The following is a 16,126-nucleotide window of genomic DNA, read 5'->3' as shown; positions in this document are numbered from 1 at the left end:
GAAGAAAGAAGCATTTTTCCTGCCCAAAACTAGTTTGCAACAAAATACTGGATTATGTTCAGCTGTGATCAAATAATACCAATTGCATCTTATATCATTATTCCATGCCATGATTTACTGCTATTACTTACCTAATTCTGTTACGTTACATTATAGTGATGTAGCTGTCAGAGAGGTACGTGTTCTTTCAATTAGCGTCCGTGCTGCTGTCCATCTTAACACTTGCAGATACCCAGAATAAATGATAGCAAACTGCCCCCTAGTCCCTTCCTTTCAAGTTTTGAAACCACATTTCTTAATTTATGGGTGGAACTCTTTCCCTAGGTAGGGCAGCTGTATCTCAATCAGGTTACAGTGAAAACCCTTTATTGAAGATGGAAGTTTTATGGAATTCTTGGAAGCTCAGGCTCATTCAAAACAATCATTTGGCTATAACAACATTTAATAAACTCTTCCCTCTTCTTGCAGTTTTTATTCTAAAGTTGGTAATACCAGCTGATAGATACGAATGCAAAATTTGGTAGCGGTTAACGTATTGCAACACAATACCTAATAAATCATTGATCCATTAGTTGTGCAGAAGAGGATGATGAGAATGGCAGTCATCTGGAACTCCTGCTCTATTCCCACTTTTAACAGTCTTACCAGAGTCTATAACATATACAACACACTGATTAGCATTTTGCACTAGCAAAATTCAGATTAATTTCATATATATGCATTTGTATATTAACTCATGCCAACTTTTTGTTTCTCTAGGAAAGCATTTTGAAATGTACAATATAAAAGGAAAAAAAACCCCATAATAAATCTGATCAACCTGCATTTCCCCATCTGAGATTTCCTTTGAAAAGAATGCCGACTTCTACTGTGAACTGAAAAAGATATTTTGAAAATTCGAACTCCTTCGTAACACAGAATTTTACTTACTAACATGGTCTATCATGACCTGTTAATTATGGTAATTGTGTGTACAATTTTCAACAACTGAGATAAATGTGCAAAATGTTAACAATGCATAGTTTACAAAGAGAAGTATATATAGAGGTATTCAAGTTTATTATTCATTTACTGTGAGTCAAAGAATCTCTATTCTGATTTTGAAAAGAAAATGTACACATCCTCCTACTCCAGGATTTACCTTTACTGGCATCATAAACACTACTAACAAACCATATCCTCAGGCATTCTCCTAGATCTCTCCTCACAGTCTTAACTGCTGCCTTATTTGGTGTGACTTTGCAGTTCTTTTATATTTTCTGCTATATGTGGTAGAAAATTTATATCAAGTTACAAATAAAAAATACTTTCACATCTTTAACTATTTTTCCAGTCTCTGATATCCCAACAACTCAACACTAAAATTCTTGCAATCCCCATGAAGACAGCTTGACATGTATAAGGCTTCTTCACAATGCAACAGTTTAATATTAAGTATCTTACATTAAAAAGCTTTGGTCTTTCAAATATTTCTTTAAAATAAGTGCAAAAAAAGTGGCAATAAGAAAACATAACAGCAAATGCAACCATTAAGATCATATTAATTTAGTGAAATAAATACTTCAGGACACTAGAATACTCATTGAGTTCACGAGGTTTGCCTTTCCCCTCCCAGTTTCTTGTCCAAACTGGAAATCACACAGGATACTGGTATGTAAAATAGTGCACATATTCAAACTACTTTTGAATATTGATTTTCACTGTTTTTCTATCTTGACTATTCCATTTTTCCTTGAAGACTGGTTTACAGTAAAACTGAAATCTAAATTCTGACTTTGCATAGAAGATATATTGCTATTAAATTTACTGCTCCACAGGGACTTTATTAGGGCTGCTACTGAACTATGCATCATTTTAATTAGAATTAACACTTTCATCTTGTTTATGAATATATGTAAGACAAGCTTTGAAATATTTAACATATGGGAATACCATCAAGCTGTCACAGCAAAATTAAGACATTTCACATACATAACTATTATTATATAATAGCCAGATACCAAATAACTAAACATTCATTGTTAGCATTTGGAGTATAATCTCTTTATGCATACATTTCCACACCCTTTGGGAATTTATTCATGCTTTGATCATTATCCCTTTGAAGCAACGCATCTTTAAAGACAAGACATTTCAAGTGCAGTCCTTGACTCTGTTAGATGTCTCACTGGTAGGTATGAGATCTGTTTTACATAATTTATTCTACCATTAGCAGACATCTGTCCAGATCAGCACAAGCTTATTGCAGAGAGTTGGCTCCCAAGGATCACCTTCCTTTGCCAAGATATTTGCTTTGCAGGATACAAAGATTCATAGAAATTAACGTTCAAAAGACCACCATCACCAGGCTCGCCACATCTTTTGAAGTCAAGGTTCTTCCCTGCAGAATATTATCCTGCGGTTTAATGGGGTGGAGTATGTGGGGTTGGGTGGTGCACGCCAAATCAGCATACTAGCTGACCTTTTGAAGTTTTAGTTACTGATCTCTTTTCTTGACAAGAGACCTGCAACAGTCTTCAAAAGCACTGCAGCTCAAAAGGCAACTATTTTCATAATTTCTCTTGAAAGCCACAGGCTCAGCGCTGTAAGTCACAGCAGAGAACTAATGGTCATTCCCAACTCCATCAAGATGAAGGCATTGAGCTTCCCCCTCATGACAGAGGCCAGGGAACAACATGCAGCCCTCACTCACTAACTCTGCAGCAGCTCTGGGACACGTTGTACTCGAGCAGCAGTGTGAGTCAATATGCTGCCAGGGATGTGGTTTTGCTTAGAGAGCAATTGTGATCCCAGTCAAACTTCTGCTCCTTAAGAGGTATTGTGATGCGAACGCTGTTGGCACCTGAACTTTCATGGGAGTCCTCCTTGTTCTTCCTTTTCTCTTACAGAAAGGTGTTAGATCATAAATCCTGCAGTTAATAGCATTGTATTTGCCAGCAATTTTTTTTTAATTATTATTCTTCTATTTGACAAGACCTTAAGTTTGTAAATAGCCTCCAAACTGCTCTGCTTACATAATGTCTCTAACATGACACAAATTTGTGAGAGGTGGGGGATGTACAGTTTCTGAGAATCATCTAAATGCTATTGGCCTTGAAATCTAAGTTAGTCTATGACACAGAATTCTGGACTTTATAGTCCATGTCAATCTTGCTGCATAAAACAGCTGGGTTTGATATTATTTTCAACCTTAAGTTTTAGGAAGAAAAGGTTAAGTTAGTTGGCTCACGCAAATCTCACTTGCATTCTTACTAAAAGTTACAAAAAGCAAACACAACTGAAGTTTTCAAATACTTATACATAGTCTGCATTCAAGACAAACCTGTCAGAAAAGTTTTCACAGTTACTTCACTCCTGCTTGCAATTCCCAGGTTACATCATACAAGAGGAAACCATTTATTGATTACTTTCAAAATTACATTTCTCAGCATAAATGCTTTAATAATTGACCGAATAAAATTATGTGTAACCTTTATGGTAACAGTTTCATTAAAGAATATGTTTTGTAGTTTATTCATGAATGCATTACCCATTAATCGCCTGCCTCAGAAGCAGCACAGGTGATTATCCTCAGATTTTGAAACTCAGCTTTATGAGTTCTCATAGAAACATCCTCTATGTAATAACAGTAATAATAATCATAATCATAATCATTTAAAGTGCTTCTGTGTTTTCAAAGTATAAATTTAAGTGCCTGTGCTCAGCTGCAGCATGAGAAAATATTTTTTAAAAGCAAATTAATTTCTAAATTCCAAAAGTTTGAGCCAGAATTATCTCTGAATGTTATACAAGTACACATTATCTACATGGAGCATTAAGATTTAAGTGAAATTTCTTATATTTGATAAATAAATCCACTGCAGTGCAAAAATTTGGAAACGTGGAGCACCCTGACTACAGTTTTTTCTCAACTTATATATATATTTATTAAGCAGGGCTCCACCATAAAAGACAATGATAAGCAGACATTCTAGAAATTGAGTTTCCAAAGACAAATAAAACAAACCCATATCAAGCCAGAAATATTACTTTGCTACAACATATTCCTGTGGATGTCCCCAAGATTTGATTTTTACATAATCATGCGATACACACACAGTGTCCTATTAGTGGCAAAGCTTGTAAATCACAGCTTCCTCACAAAGTCTTTCTCTTTTGCAGCTTTCAATGAATTCAATGCTTAACACAAGGCATTTTGTATGGAACAAACATTTTTAGGTCTTTATAAATGAACCATTATGGTTTTATTGCCCTCCATGTGCTCTTCACAAAAGACCTCTTCAGAACTCAAAGATGTATATTTTTCAGCATTTTGAGGAAACCTAAATACTGAAGAGAATATAAAGACATTAAAAAAAAAACCAAAAAACCCAGGACAGTGCCTGTAACTCTTTTTATTTAACAAATTAAGAAAACCAACTACAACCACCTACAAAACCATTCCCTTCTGAGTTGACACACAGCTGCATATGATGATTCCAACATTCAAAGTAATTCTGAAGATCATTTCTGAAAGACTGTTGAGAATCTCCATCATTTTTGTTTTCACATATTTTACTAACAAAAAATGGATTCCTTTGAGCACCAATTTAATCTCTGGGATCTCTTCACCGTAAGCCTAAGTCAATAACTGAAAAGTTTCCATTGCAGATTTCTTCAGTTTCACAAGAAATTTTATGTGAACTCACTGTTCACGCTTGCACACTGACATTTTCCAACACAGCATAAGAAAATGTCTGTATTTGAATGTGCATCCACTTGTACTGAGTGGAGTGATCGAGATGAACCTTGTCACACTGTGACAGGTTAGAATATGCTTTATAACCATCTACTTGTCTCCCCCTTCCCATTCTTGGTTCCAGAGCTATAGGCTTAGTCTCATATTTTTTGTTTATCAGACCTTATATACTCAACCACAAGAAAGCCCCTACAGCTGTAAAAAGATACAAGCAATGCTGAAATTTTACATCTATTAAATACAGCAGATCATAGTTTTCATTCAAGCAATACTCGCCTACATTCAATATATTTGACTGTTAAAATAGTTAAAGTTGATCGTGTGTAAAGTGTAATAAACATTTTCCAAGCCTAAATAATCTGAAATGATTGAGCTCAAGCTTCAGCTACTGACTCTAATAACAAGGAAAAAAAAATATCTGGCAAGCAAGAAAAAGCTGTATTACCCAAGAAGTGAGAGGCGCTGCTTTTGTTAGTCTCTCTAGGATGGGACATATGTTTTGAAGCCAAATCCCATCAGAGCGAGGAATAGGACAGTAATGCAGGGTTAGTACCTTCTGTTTTCATCTCCTGCCATATTATAGTAGCCAACCTGTCAGTCTCTCCATTATTCCTATTTTTACCAATATGAGTGGAATTGCATGTTAGCACACATCTGTTTATTTCTGGAAAAAAACCCAACTTTTTTTTAATGTATTAATACCAGGTTTTCAGAAGTCTAAATTGAGATAGCAAGCCAAATATGAGGCTTCACCAAGAATTTAATTATGATTAGATTGATATTGTTGGAAGACATCATCATAGGGAAATCCATCTGCAGACGGATTTACAAAAGACTGTGAGAGAGACCTACAGGCTCTGTCCTTGTTTCCCGCTCTGAGACCTCACTGATGCACAAAAGCAGACCACTACAAGAGCCCCTCGCAAGTTCCTGATCTATATGCATCAACCCCTTCACATCTACAGCATGAGTCTAGGACCAACACAGTCACTATCTCCTGTGTCATATCTCCTATCTCCTCTCTCCCTCTGGGTCCACATGTCCTGCCAGGAGACTACTCCTGTGCAGACTTCCACAGGGTCACAGCCTCCTTCAGCTGCATCCACCTACTCCAGCGTAGGATCCTCCACAGCCTGCAGGTGGATATGTACTCCACCATTAACCTCCATGGGCTGCAGGATGATAGCTAGCCTCACCACAATCTTCACCATGGCCTGCAGGAGACTCTGCACTGGAACGTAGAGCACATCCTCCCCCTCCTTCTTCACTAACCTTGCTGTCTACAGAGTTGTTTCTCTCACATACGTTCTGCCTGACAAAGGGAAAGCTTCCTGTAGCAGTAGTAGCTTCTCATAGAAGCCACCTCTTTTGTCCCCCCACTAAGAAAACATTGGCACACACAGGGGGAGTGTATGGACCTAGCATGGCATGGGTAGGGGAGATATCAAACTGGATGAGGAATTTGCATGGCAAGTCAGAAAAAAATAAATCAAATAACAATTTAAAAATTTGATCATGCTATACACAGTTGACCAATATGTTTGTGTTTATATGTGCATTTTATAAAACTTAAAAATTTTTTTGCACTAAGTTTTGCATGTGATCATCACTGGAGTGTAATTCATTCAGAAGAGAAAAAACAAATAATTGCAATTTACTGTGGGCTGTTGCTAATGTCAAATTGTGCAGCTATTTTACTGAGTCAAACACAACAACAATAAAATCAATCACAGCAGTCCCTTTGACAATTTTTGCCTACAGTTTATCAAGGATAGCTGGTAGGATCAATATCCAACAGTATACACTAACAGAAAACCTGAAGCAAGACATGTCTGAGCAATCAGTGTGCTTTTGCTTTTGAAATCTTACATCTATGTGTACCAACAGAAAATAGCAATGTTTTTTTTTAGTTTGAAATTTGCTGTTTAACCTAAGCTTGTTTCCTTATTCCACTGTCAAAGTAGGTTTCACACCAAGTACTGTATATCAATGCACATTTCAGGATCAAAGTGAAAAATAGTAATATCCTAGGATTAATTCAGTTTGCAAAAAATAGGTTTTCTATATATGCATACATTATTTGGATTCAGTTAGAAAAATCAAAGCTTTAATTTGAAGTTTTACAATTAAGTATACTGGAAATGAAGCTATGGTGGCAATTTTAAGGTTCCTTATTTGCTCAAATAATGCGAGAGAAATCACCAGGATGTGACAAGAAAATGTGAAAACAACTTGTGTTCATTTGGTATAAATGTAGCTTCCTTGCTACATAAAATCAAATGAAAAGAGCTTTTAGTTTTTTTTATAAATCCACACTTCTGAAATGGCACCCCTTGGAAGCTGTTTTCTCCAACTTGTTTTGCTACAACTTACATAGCTTAACAAATCTGCAGATGTTTGCAGATTAAATAAAAATGGTTGGCTTTGAGCTACCACACTACTTTATATGTCATTGAGACTTTTCTGGCTGGTAACTAAGGCAGTCATTAAAAAACAGGTGCCCTTAGGTAATTATTTGATTCCTAACATTTTGCTGCAGAAAAAAACCCAAACCAAACCACATTCCTTTCAGCTACAAAGTTAAGAAATCTCAGTTTTAAGACACTAAAAAGACATCATAATGCTATGATTAAAAAGAATCAAATCCAAGCATAAGTTACGCATATCTCTGAAAGCTTTCCTGGAGCTAGCCTGGTACTCAGTGTATAAGAAACAGCACAAACATAATTTAAAATAAATATAAATGCCATAAAACTAATCTAAAAACATTGAGAGAAAGGTAAAGTGATTGAACATGGTACTCAGTGGGTTGGACCAATCTGAAGAAATGTAAAGCTTCATCTTTCCGATAATAAATAATAACACATTCATTTCACACTTTCTACCACACATCCTTTTCCTGCTACTTCAGCTAAGCAACAATACTCTTTAATTCACGCTAATTGCAAGCCTTAAGCACAAAAGGGTTCTTTACATGCAAGTGCAATAAGTACAATGCAGATGAAAGAGATACAGCATGAAATAGCTTGGCATGTGACACGGCATTTAAGAATTAAAACCAGTACGTTTGAACATAAAAGTGCTACCAGTAGTGTTGGCAATGTCCCACTCTCAATAGATAAACACTTAAATTTTAATCTACTGTAAATATATACTCTTTTTCTAATGTACACAGTTCCTGAGTTCAGACCAAGTCCAGTTTCGCAGTATGTAGTAGTTATCTGTGATTATTTATATGCAGAAGCTTTGCACAAGTCATTATCAATTGCTTTTTTATACTGTTAGCTACAGACTTGTGATTATCCACAAATTCTAATTTTTCATACATGTTCTTGGATTGCACAAAACACCTCTATCTAGTGGTTCAATCAAAAAATTGCATTTGGAAATGTCAAATCTCAATGCCATTTTATCCATTTTTAGAATTCAAATTAAAATACGCAATGAGCGTTCAAAAACATTGTGTAGCCTTCCCATCCTCCCTGGTCCCTGGGATGTTGTCAAGGGATGCCTGCTAAACAAAACACACTGTGTAATGGTGCAGAAGAAACAAAGGATAATGAAGAATAACCATGGAGCCGATACTGACAATTATTATCACCATGCCTGACCACACTTTCTAACCTTCTTCATGTCAACTCTGGTGTAACCTCTATGCATGCTCTCTCCTACCACCCCTTCTGCTCCTTCACAAACTGACACTGGGTTTCTGTGCAGCCTTGCTGCACATGTGCACTGCAACAGCTATCTTGGAGGTAGGCTCACTATGAGGTTTCAGTGGAAAGCAAGAAATTGTCAAAAGGAGGAAATTCAAAGGCTTCAATTTCAGAGGGAAATGAGACTTCGATGAGAATGAATTTTTTATTTAAAATTGTAAGTTTGTATTATCATTCTTCCTACTTATATGCCTTATATTTTGAAAGAAAAAAGTTACTTAAGGGTGTTGAAGCAAGTTCTGTCTCTAAGAAAAACACCTGCAGTAGTCTAGTGTTGCGAGGAGAACAGCCGTAGTCAAGACCACACCCACTATGAGTTTAGATCTTGCTCAGTTTATTACGAACCCGCCACCAACTTTTATACACCGCGTTACAGTCTACGCGTAAAGTGCTTATTGGTCTGTGTCCACTACTCACACACTGATTGTTCAGCAGTTACTACGTGCTACGTGCCTATTGGTAGTGATTGCCAAGCATGCTCTGTTCTTGTTCCGCCTTGCGTTCAGCTGTACTACTTACTACATTACCCACCTTGCCTTGCTACAAGCCAACTTCCTCTAAATGTCAAGGTTATTCTGAGATTGAGGTGCTGCCAAAATATCAAACCTTAAAGAGCCAGTGCCCTGATGCCCTTTCCTTCTTAACCAATCCTCTACAGTCTAGGAGCCACATTGATAAATTCTCATCTCTGGCTATCCAATAGAGTTGGCAGGGAACTGTACCCTTTGTCATAGGAATCTACTCCAACACAAAAGAACTGTCCAAGCTCTGCTGTAGGAGGGACTCTTGGTGATAGAAAGATTGCACTGTAAAAAGATAATTTGAGTAATCCAAACTAAAATTTAATCTTATTTAGCCCCCTTTTTGTAGTCCAAATCTTTCTATGCTTTCTTTACAGACCTTCCTTCAGTGCCTGTGGGTTGGCAAAGAATAGATCTCATGAGTAAAATAACACCTGGGAGAAAAAAAAACAAAAAGAACTTTACACAATATGGTATCTCCAGCTATCAGCTTGTCATTGCAACATACACTTTTTTTTCCTTTTCCCATTCTCACGCTATCATACATGCAACTAACGTGTGACTGCATCATTAACTTCTTGGTTTCCTGGTAACAAAGACATGCTACAGCTATGTATATGAGGATGGGGTTAGTTCATATCTGCAAAATGAAAGTATTTGCAAATTGCATCAGATTAAGTGGCTGAATATAGGCTGCTAAGGTAAAAATTCTAACACGAAAAAATTACCACATATTTGAGTAATGAAACAGAAAGAAGCATTCAGTTAAACAAATGTTCAATGCATTCAGTCAGTGGTTTCCCTAGGAAGTGTTGTTCAGTTAAGTTCAAGGAATTTGGACTTTATTTTCCTGCTTCTAATTGTAGTTGTTTTAATTAAAATAAAACAGGCAACAGTCAATAAAACAGTCAATGCCTGCTTTTTACATTTTAAAAATTTCTTCAAGCATACCACACAACGCCTTTTGGGGAGTGTGGTGTTTCTGAGAATATTCCTCAAGAACGATCAACTTTTGACACTTAAAATAAAATACATTTCTGCATTGTGTTTAATTGGCTAAGGCTTTAAAATAAATTCTGAAACAACTATAATAATTAGTGTTTGCTATATATAATAGAATTTTTCTCTTCAATTAATTGCCTGACCTGGAGTAATTCAGATAATTTGCTGGTAAATCATTTATGAATCAGACTTCAGCTAACAGTCACCTCACCCAATTATGTCTATATCATGCCAATTAACAGTGGTTCAGTTCTTTTTAAGTTTATATAGTGTCCATTATCATGATTGTTTCTTTCTGTGTAAAAAAAGCAAAAAAAACCAAACAAAAAAAACCCCAAAGCCAAGAACACACTCAAAGCCCTGACATGACCTATATACATTTCTTAAACTTAGCAGAGCTCTTGCATTGGACTGAAATTCAGAGAAGATATAACATTGAACTTGGTTCTTACAATTGATATTTATTAGAATCCTATGCAACATCTCATTCTTTTATGCTATGACTTTTGAATGGGGCTGATACCAATGATTCAGCAAAGCAAGCTCTTTATTCATGCTATTTATAATTAGCATTGTCAAATTACTGGTACTAATTAATTTATTAATGACTAAAGAAAAAGAATATGTGAATACTACTACTTCAGGACTTTGAGGAAAAAATCTTGAAAGTAGATTCAAGGCAAAGGGCAACAGATTGTTTACACAATCAATTCAGAGAAGAGGGTATTTTTTCACATTATGCCATTAAGAAACGTATATGACACAGATAACTATGAAACTCTTGCAGTCAATCTGCCTTTTTCTTCTTCTGACTTCAGGAGACTGTCCTCAAATTAAGGAAAAATTATGTATCTAAATATCTCTATTAATGTATCTGTGAAATCTTCTACATGCATGGGGGTATACATTTAGTAAGTATGGATATTTAAATCTGGTTATGATACTTTCTCAGACACTTTCACTCTGAAATCATGCTTTTATAAGCAAATACAATAGATAGGGAACACTGATAATGTTCCCTGTATAAGAAGAGATACATACCAAGCAAACATATATTGAAATAACGGAAATGTTGCTAGTTAGGTCATTTTCAACAGCCAAAATCTAATTTACTTGCTTCCCTACGATTTTAACTGCAGTGTAAAAACTGATTGAAGACTTTTTTATTCCCATTTGTCTTGCTTTCTATAAAGTATGAGCAATTCCTAAGTTAGAATATCATTCCTTACGCCATTTAGTAATTCCTGAATAAAAAGTGTATATCTCCACAAATATCAAAACACAACTACACCTGTTAAATTCTGTAACAGACAAGCCATATCAGCCATGAAGAGTTTATTATTCCCCACTTAGCCATGTGCTGCTATATAATTTAGAGTTTGACACCACTGAGTAGGAAGACATAGTCAAGAAATCACAAGTGTTGCCCATTACCCCAATAGCTTGCCAGAACAGATTTCAAAATACAAATTTCTTATTTTGAAAGTTATTTTGAAATTTAGTCATGTGCAGTTATTTCACAATTTAACGGGTATGAAAGAATTAGTTCATGACGTATTGACAAGTGGCAAATTTTTTAAGCTCTAAATGTCTGACTGGTGTCTCAGCCAAGAAACAGTCTCAAAATAGGACATTATGGCTGTCTGAAAGATTGCTATCAACATAGATAGTGATCTCAGTTCAGCTCACAATGCTCAAAAATATCACACTCTGAAATTGTATTCTGAGTCACCGGAGCATGCATCTCCACCAGCAGCTTTGGCACAAAGGGAAACATGACCACCCTGACAGTAACCCTTCTAACTCATAGTTTAAGCACAAGAACTGAAGAGTGGGCACCAGCGAAATGAAATTGTTGCTTTTTAATTCTGAAAGTATCTCTTGCATTTGGGTTTGCTTTAGGTCTGACAGTGATCAAGGAATACAAGGCAAATACACTTAGAAAAACTGTTAGAAAAAGCAGTCATATCAAAATACGCTGAAGATGACGAAATGGATGACATCAAGTACCTATGAAAATTATTTCAAAGCATGTATGGAAGCTCTATTAGATTATAATTTTCTAAAATAGTACCTTTTTTTTACACTTGGGCCAAATAGGTAAGAATATGCAAACACTCATGGCTTTGGGTATCCCATTTCTTTTATAAGGTACCTGTCCAGCAGCAGACTAGAGTGCCAATTGAATAAATAAGTGGAGTCAATGCATAGCAGCAAAGCTTCCCCATTTTTTTATGGGCATTGGTTGGTGGTTATATTGCTCATATGCAGTTGTAAAGTATGACTTACATAATGGACAGAATTTCATTGAGCATTAATGTCTTGAAGAAAATTCTCACCCCATTACGACAGATACCTTTTGACCTTATGTAGAAAGTTATACTTGTTTCCAGTAATGACAATGTCAAAACTTTACCTTTGGAATGAGTATACTGTGATAATGCCAGCAAGATCAGACCACAAAGTGAATTTCCTTTTATGATTACAGTCCATAGTTCGCTTTTAATGTTCTATATTATCCAAGATTGCTGTGCAGCCTGCCTAATGCTATCAAGTCTGAGGAGCTCTCGAGCAAAATATTTGGGCAACAGCAATGTCACTTGTGTAATTTATGGATATAGATTTGTTCTCTTACCTTTTGCTACAAAGCAAAGCAGACTGGTGTCTCAGTGGCTACTGAGGCTTTCTTTTCAATCACTACTACAAGAAAAGTATCTTACTCTCAAGTTACTGTGAAACTACTAAATACAGTAGAAGAGAGAGTACAAAGTACATGCATCCTTTACTAACTCTTTCTGAAGTTAATAGAACAACTAACTACTAAGAACTGTTCAGTAGGAAAAGATGCAAACCTCTTACATTTAAATAAGTGTTGCCTATCCAGCAGTCCCGGCAGGTGGAAAATTAATCTCAACATGCACATTACCCATGGACAGTAGTCGCTGGGGTTGAAAAAGTGTTCTGGGCTTTACTCAAGTATACCACAGCATTAAAAAGTTTTAGCAATGTATTCATGTTCTAAAAAGCACAAAAGTTTAAGTCACCTCTTTTTTCCTACTTAAGCATGAAATCCAGTTATCACAAAGTTTGAAAAAACATAACCACCCTTTCAAGAGTAGCAGAGAGAGGTTTAATGAACCGCAACAACACTTGGATTGTGCAGAAAACAAGCTTTTTTGCTCTCACACTTTTTCCTACCAATGAAAGTGAGGGGCTGATAAGGCAAGAAAATACATTTCCCTTTGCGGTCATCTCCAAGCTGAAACACTGATTCGAAACATACTTAATTCACTGTCCCAGTGACAAAACACAGTGTTATGTTGTTTTATACATACCTGAAAAATTCTTGGGAGAGAAATTACAAAGCACAGCTATCCTCAGACAGGCAATTCTTAACATACAAGAAGGTGGCAAGCAACATTCAACACCTAACTGATGTATGAACATCTGCTGCACAAGCAATCTGTCTTACTACATTTGTAGATTAGTTTCTGAAAAAACAGTACTAGATACATAGCATCATTTACACATTGCCACGAAACCATTTGAAGCACATTTGATTTTAACCTTTTGCATTAACTCTAAACAGGGCCTCAGACACCTTTAACTGAAATAAAAACTTCCTGATTTTCTACTACATTAACATGCATGTTATTCATGGAGGCATTTGAAACCCTTTGTTTTACAGAAGCCTGGATAATGATATCTCTTCATGTGAATCCATCTCCTCTGTCTTCATTGCTTATGAGAAAAATCTGTGTCTGAGTTAATTCCCTAGATTCCCATTTCAGGCATATGGAGGAAGAAAAGCTATGTTTTCATAGTGCCTGCTCATGTCATTCCATGATACAAATCTAAAACATGGTAGAGGAACCATACTCCAAATCATGCACTTATCTCCAGTAACCACAGAAAGAGGTCAAGGTGCCAAGCTGATCTATACACACGTATATTGTAGGCACCTACAGTTAGAGAAAACGAAGGCCATCTTTGGTAACTGAATGTTTTCTCAGAAATCAGTAACATGACTGCAAATAATCTTGTTTATTTCTGGACAAGAGGAATTCTCTGAAGATGCAATGCAATATTTCCAGCATACCACAAGCTATTGGCTGTGTGTATAACATCATAAGAGCTTTTTTTTTAATATAAAAAAAAATAAAATCAAACAATGTTTTCTTACCATGGCAGGAGCCATCCACTTCTTCATATCCTACACTGCAAATGCATCGTCCAAGAGGAACAAGCCAATCCCCATCTGCTCCACAATACAATTTTGGAGTATCACGTTCCTCAGCGCTTTTCACACAGGAGCCCCGCACTTCCACCAAAGATGAAGAATCAACCCTTGGAATAGTATCAGGAAACACAGCCAAATTACGGACTGTGAAAGGGCACTTTTTGTAATAAACACGGACAGAGACCAAAGCAATGCATGCTCCAATGTCCTGAAAAGCAAGATAAAATCCTTTCTTGTTTATTGGCCCAACCTCACGAACTTCTGTGTTGAGTTTTAGAATGCGGTCACCCAAATCCATCTGGGTAAAGCTCTCATCAGCTGCAATAGTATCAATTTTAGTATACTGGTTTGGCTTGAATTTTACTCCATGAGACTCATCTGACTCCATGTAGTAGAGATTGAAAGTTTCCTTGCAAGTTCCCAGTACCCATGGAATACTGTTGCAGTCCCTCAGGGTAAACTTCATTTCCACATAAATTTTCTGTGCAGCATCACGGGAGATCCAGTTTGTTCGAAGCCAGTTGTTTTGGTTTGGTTCCATCACATTACATACCTGGTAAGTATGAATAGGACGATTGTGTTCATCCATTTCAGTTATAGAATCCCACTGAAAAGAAAAAAGAATCGTTTGAGAACTAAGAAAAATACGTTATGCATATATACAGTGCCCACGTATACACACAGATGCATGCTCAATGTATATGCATCTATGGCTTCAGTAGTTAAAAGCAGATACCAACTATAGAATGGTACATGAAGATTTATTTAAGGAATTCTATGATAAATTTCTATCTATCTAAAAATTTAAAAGCCAATGCAGCTCAGTAGAAGAGTCTCTTACTGTGAGATTCTTTTCATAAAAATTTATTTACGTATTCACTTTGAATCAATATGTCAACTTGAACTTAGAAATTAAAGCCCTGAAGTTAGCTGCTAACTGTGTAGTTAATAATATAAATCTATTACTTCTGTAGAAAAGTAGAGACTCAGCACTTCAGTAACTGGTTTAAAGGAATAAAACAAGATGGGCTGATCAAACATGGACAGTGCTTTCGCTCATTCAAAGCAGACCTTGCGCACTTCATGCCTGTGCCTTTCCTTTGTGCTCCCAGAGAGCCTGCTGAGAACTCCCAACTAATAAGAATTCATACATTGGGCAAGAAAAATATTTAAAAGGCATTTGAAAAAAATGTTTAACAGAAGCAGCAGTCTAAGCAGCATATATATAAAGTGTTTTCTAAGAAGGTTAACATCTAACATTTCAACCTAGCCACTGTGCTGACACATACTTTATAAGGTATGTTTATAAATACAGCTGTGAGAGCCTTGGCATGCAGTTTTAATTACTAGCCCCAGATATTGAGTGCAAATGAGGTGAATTCCACCATCTCAAAATGTCAACGTAATTTACTGAGACGTCTGACAGAACTCTATCTATGATAGTCTCTGACAAGGACATATTCTTCCTGGATGAAATACCATCTACTTTTCACTTCACATAAGTGTTGCATTTTTCTTCTGATAAGAACAGCCAGGAAATATTAAGGAATAGTTAAATTCAGTGCAGACAACAAAAAGCCAAGCCATTTATCAAATGCACACTACTTTTCTTTGGGGTGTATTTCATATTATAGCTCCTAATTTAGTAAATAAAAAGCATTTATAAGCATTTTAGTTGTTGAAAACTATTTTGTGATTAAACCTTAAAGACAAACAAACAGAAGCATCTCACTGGTGATGTTTGCATAAGAATGTGGTAGCTCTCAAAAACCTAAACCTGACATGCACAAAAATTGGCAGAAACTGTCTGGTTTAGACAAGCTGACAGTTCAGACTTCCTTCAAATCAAGCCTCTTGGCATCCCAATGCACTACGTTACTTCTAATTTTTTTTTTGTTACATTCCTTTC

General features: G+C 36.1%; 1 protein-coding gene across 5 annotated transcripts in view; it reads right to left on the bottom strand.

The window, feature by feature from the left end:
- EPHA6 (EPH receptor A6) overlaps positions 1-16,126 on the bottom strand; it is a 482,143-nt gene that overhangs the window by 350,023 nt on the left and 115,994 nt on the right. For all 5 annotated transcript variants that reach the window (XM_069869229.1, XM_069869245.1, XM_069869237.1 and 2 more), the window contains exon 3: positions 14,161-14,824. In XM_069869229.1, the coding sequence (XP_069725330.1) occupies positions 14,161-14,824 (664 nt within the window). The remainder of the gene's footprint in view (positions 1-14,160; positions 14,825-16,126) is intronic.

This window comes from Phaenicophaeus curvirostris, chromosome 1, assembly GCF_032191515.1.
Source record: "Phaenicophaeus curvirostris isolate KB17595 chromosome 1, BPBGC_Pcur_1.0, whole genome shotgun sequence".
Taxonomy (NCBI): Eukaryota; Metazoa; Chordata; class Aves; order Cuculiformes; family Cuculidae; genus Phaenicophaeus; species Phaenicophaeus curvirostris.
The sequence above is the reverse complement of the archived record's forward strand: the minus strand, read 5'-3'. Positions and strand labels throughout refer to the sequence as shown.